General features: G+C 43.7%; 1 protein-coding gene across 1 annotated transcript in view; it reads left to right on the top strand.

Annotated features, from left to right (window-relative positions):
• The window catches only part of SOBP (sine oculis binding protein homolog (Drosophila)), a 212486-nt gene that overhangs the window by 206666 nt on the left and 542 nt on the right, over positions 1 to 5278 (top strand). Inside the window, exon 6 of the mRNA XM_006839994.1 lies at positions 3847 to 5274. Within this exon, the coding sequence (XP_006840057.1) occupies positions 3847 to 5274 (1428 nt within the window). The remainder of the gene's footprint in view (positions 1 to 3846; positions 5275 to 5278) is intronic.

Genomic DNA, 5278 nt, shown 5'->3' with positions numbered 1-5278 from the left:
GCTATCAGATATATATGTATATATATATAACATTTTGAATGGTCTGTGGAAAAAGCAGGGACAAATACCCCTATAACACCACAATGCAGAGAAACCCACACTTTATGAGACATACATTATGAATTTATTTCATGGCTATGCAAATGTTATTTTATTAAAGTGAGAGATGTACAGTGTATATTGTCACCTAGCTACCACACCTTAAGTAATCAGCTCAATCTCTTTAGGTGCAATCTTTAATTACCACGAGTGTGTCATTAGTTAGATGCAGAAATGAATGATGGTACTGGGTTTTATTGCCTCGCATGATACAGCCATTTGCGCCATAAATTCATTGACCTCATTTTAAATAATGTGTCCTGCAAGACAGATTTGATTCATTATTTCTTAAGTGACAATTTTTTTTTCTCTAATAATTTTTGCTTCAGAAGAAAGATTGCTTTCCTGTATTTTTAGATCCGTGTTCTGAATTGAAATATAGTAAGGCAAGGAGACATACACACTTAGACTCAAAACACCCAAAACAAGATAGCCAGAAGCAGTTTCACAGCTACCTTAACACTTTGGGATACTGCAGAAAATCAATTCACTAACCAGTAGGCTTAGGCTTTAACTGGAAAGTCTGTTGAAATAGAATTTTGCCTCTGACTTTGATGTCTGTAATTCTTTTTGTGTAGAAATAGATAAAATATGGTAGAGGGTTTTATTTGACAGTTACATTCATTATTCATCAATGAATTATTGAAAGTGAAGGAAATGATGGGAGAATATTAAAGTTATACTTAGATTTTTTTTAAAAACTCCACTTGAAAAAATATTTATTTAGCTGAGGAAACAGAGGAATCCTCTGGAGACAGATAATTCAATCTGGCAATTTAAAAACCAATTAAGGATTTCAGAAAATTCTTCCCCCTTATGGTTTAAAAAAGTAAATCCAAAAGAAATTTAATTAGTTTAACTCATTGATAATGTTCTTTAATTCACGATTAAAACCCTAAACCAAACCATTGCCATCAAGTTGATTCCAACCCATAGTGACGCTATAGGACAGAATAGAACTGCACAAGAGGGGTTCCAAGGCTTTCTGTCTTTCTGGAAGCAGACTGTCACATCTTTCTCCTGCAGAGTGGCTGGTGGGTTTGAACCATCCACCTTTTGTTTAGCAGCAAGCACTTTAATCACTGGGCTCATGATTAAAGAAGCTATATTTGCTCTCTCACTTTAAGCACATCAATTTACATTTTAGGCTTTTTATAGGAGTCCTGGTGTAGCACTGTGGGTTAATGCACCAGACTGCAAAGCCGTTTGAACTGCAAGTTTGGAGGTTCAAGCTCACCAGCTTCTCCTTGGAAACCCTATACAGGATCGCTGTGGGTTGGAATCGAGTCGACAACACTTAACAACAACAATAGATGATGGTGTTGGCACTGTGAGATAAAGCACTGGACCAAAAGGTCGCTTTGAACCACAAAGTTGGCAGTTCAAGCTCACCAGCTGCTTCTTGGAAACCCTATATAGGATTGCTATGAGTCGGAAGCGACTCGACGGCACTTAACAAGAAACAACAGATAGATGCCTAATACTGAAACAGAAGCATATGGTTTTATTTCTTAATGGAATTTAAATGCTACGTCATTTATTATCAATTAATTTCACACAAATCTGATCAGATTTAAAAAACAACTTATTTGCATCATGCTTTCACTACGAGTTTATTTGATCTTTAGATGTGAATGTACAGGGACTGATGGGTTCTATGTGTCTCTTCTCATCAGAGGTGATTCTGTACTAGTTTGTAAACTAAGGATCTCAACAATAACAACATCCCTTAATTCTGGTGGAGCCTGTAATATAGGTACATATTAGCATTATAATGATTTTTTTAAATCATTTTAATGATTACAACAATTTTGATGACGACATTGAGAAGTTGCCTTTCTAAGCATCAGAGGTCACTCAGCAATTTTCTTGCACGCTTTAGATTTTTTGCAATAGATATTTTGAAGAGGCCATTTGGTGTGAGAACAAACCAAAAAACTTGTATGTATCAATAAGCATTTGTTATTCAGTCTCATGCCATCAAGTTTATTACCTAAAAATATCAAGGGCAAAAAAAAGTGAGAAGGCAAAGAGTGGATTTATGAAATATAGAGCCACATCTGCCACGTGTGTGTGTGCCTACAATCACATACAAGCCTGCCACCACTGTTTGTAATCAAGGAAAGCTGAGAGTTAAATGAGATGAGTAATCAAATGCCCAGCATATGTTGTTTTTGCCTCATTTATGTGACCAATCATTATTAAAATTTACCATGTTTTAATGCTATCACTTTACAATAGTTAAAAAACAAAATACAAACTTGCACACACTAACAGATACGCTCTTCAACAAAATAGGATTCCATTTAAGACAGTATTGGACTCAGTGCTTTATTAGGGACACGCTCAAATTCAATAAGCTCACCATTGCACTGGGCTTCAGAATTTGTCCTCTGCTCCTGCTATATGGCTTGAGTGCTGAGGAAATTACCCAAAAAAAAAAAGGAGAAGAAGAAGAAGAAGAAGAAAAAAAAAGATTGTGTATGTAAAATCCTGTCAAAAAAGTAAGGCACTGAAAGAACTATTGAAAATTTTGACATCTGTTTATCTGTTTATAGCTATGGCAAGATTACTCATATTAATTCTTGTTTAAAATGCCATATGAAGGAAAGACATTTGTGCAAACAAGAGTCATATTTGAATTGTAGATCATGTCTTCACCATCTGTGAGAGCTGATGGTGTTGCAAAATTAATGTGTTAATGAAATCACAATAATTTCTCCCAAGTAATGGGTTCTGAGACTAGGATGACTATTTTTTGAACTTTGATGTCTAGTGATTTCCAATTGGGAAAAGATCTCAGCCTTTAATTAGTTCTGCAACCTAACTTTAAAATAAATTTGGTGATGTCTTTCTTTTGCCAGGAGTAGATTTGAAGGGGGGAAAAAAGCCATAACAATTTTTGGATAACGTTCTCTGGTGTTTGAAAAGTTGTTAAATAATACTGCCTGCCAAGAAATGTCATCAAAAAATTCTGACTACTGAAAGAGAGTGGGCAAACAGCTCAAAAAAATCATGCTAGCTAGCTGCAACATCACAGGTTGGGAATAGCTAAACCTCACACAGACTTCATGACTAATTCCAAGTTTGTCCTTGGAAGCCAGAGATAATGATGCTCGGCACTTTGTGTTATTGGTTAACACAGTACATCCTTTCCAAGCGCATTATTGAACACAGTCAATAGTATACAGTGACTGGAGAATTTCTGGAGGGGCGCTGTAGGATAAGCACTGGACTACAAACCACAAGGTTGGCAGTTCAAACAACGCACCAGCTGCTCCTCGGACACCCTATTCAGAGTTGCTATGGGTCGGGACCAACTTAACAACAATTGTTCAAGCCCATTGAACTTTCTAGAGAATCCTTCCCTTCAAAGTTATTTAGATTTGCATTTACCATGAGCCTCTTTGACAAATGAAAATGGGTGGGCAGGTATATGTATTCTTATTTTTTGTCAGGTCCGACTTTTAAGTCATATTTAGAAGAGACAACACAATTTCTTGTTGAAAGAAAGAAAAGAATAGGGAACTGTGGTAACTGCTATTCTAAAGAGTCAGTATTTATAAAGCAAACCATCATTTTATTAACAATTTGGAAGGTTACCTTATACAAGGAAACAGTTTAACCTGTTTGAAAGGCATGGTGTTAAAGTTTGAAAAAGATCCTTGATGTGAAACATAAAACACCATCTCTCCAAGGCAATTTCTTATCTTACCTGTTGTGGTTTTTTTCATTACTGTGTTGTAGGTATGTGACTGGTGTAAGCACATAAGACACACAAAAGAATACCTGGATTTTGGGGACGGGGAAAGAAGGCTTCAGTTCTGCAGTGCAAAATGTCTCAATCAATACAAAATGGACATTTTCTACAAAGAAACCCAGGCCAATCTTCCAGCTGGGCTGTGCAGCACATTACACCCTCCCATGGAAAATAAAGCAGAAGGCACCGGGGTGCAGCTGCTCACGCCAGACTCTTGGAATATCCCGCTAACAGATGCTCGGAGGAAGGCTCCCTCCCCGGTGGCTGCAGCTGGCCAAAGCCAGGGCCCTGGCCCATCGGTGTCCACCACCGTCTCTCCATCTGACACTGCCAACTGCTCTGTCACTAAAATCCCCACGCCAGTGCCCAAGTCCATCCCTATCAGTGATACTCCAAACATCCCTCCCGTCTCCGTGCAGCCACCTGCTAGCATCGGCCCCCCCCTCGGCGTCCCGCCTCGCAGCCCTCCAATGGTGATGACCAACCGAGGCCCAGTGCCACTGCCCATCTTCATGGAGCAGCAGATCATGCAGCAGATCCGCCCGCCCTTCATCCGTGGGCCTCCGCACCACGCCTCCAACCCCAACAGCCCACTGTCCAACCCCATGCTCCCTGGCATCGGGCCCCCGCCCGGCGGCCCCAGAAACATGGGCCCCACTTCCAGCCCCATGCACCGGCCCATGCTGTCGCCCCACATCCACCCACCCAGCACACCCACCATGCCCGGTAACCCCCCGGGCCTGCTGCCCCCACCGCCCCCGGGCGCCCCCTTGCCGAGTCTTCCCTTTCCGCCCGTGAGCATGATGCCAAATGGCCCGATGCCCGTGCCCCAGATGATGAATTTCGGGCTGCCTTCACTCGCCCCGCTGGTGCCGCCTCCCACCCTGCTCGTGCCATACCCCGTAATTGTACCCCTGCCTGTGCCCATCCCCATTCCGATTCCCATCCCCCATGTCAATGATTCCAAGCCCCCCAACGGATTCTCCAGCAATGGGGAGAACTTCATTCCCAGCGCCCCCGGCGACTCCTCGGCGGCAGGAGGGAAGTCGGGCGGACACTCGATGTCCCCCCGGAACTCCAAGCAGGGCTCGTCAAAGTCTGCGGACTCTTCGCCCGGCTGCTCTGGCCAGGCACTAAGCCTGGCGCCCGTGCCCGCCGATCACGGCCGGAGCGAGGTGGTGGACCTGACGCGGCGCGCTGGCAGCCCCCTGGGCGCGGCCGGCCAGTTAGGCTTCCCCGGTGTGCTGCAGGGCCCGCAGGACGGCGTCATCGACCTGACCGTGGGCCACCGGGCCCGGCTGCACAACGTGATCCACCGCGCGCTGCACGCGCACGTCAAGGCGGAGCGCGAGCCGGGCGCCGCGGAGCGCAGGACCTGCAGCGGCTGCAGGGACGGCCACTGCAGCCCGCCCCCCGCCG

The sequence above is a fragment of the Chrysochloris asiatica genome, unplaced genomic scaffold (assembly GCF_000296735.1).
Source record: "Chrysochloris asiatica unplaced genomic scaffold, ChrAsi1.0 scaffold00027, whole genome shotgun sequence".
Lineage (NCBI taxonomy): Eukaryota > Metazoa > Chordata > Mammalia > Afrosoricida > Chrysochloridae > Chrysochloris > Chrysochloris asiatica.
This window is presented reverse-complemented; position numbering and strand designations above follow the sequence as displayed.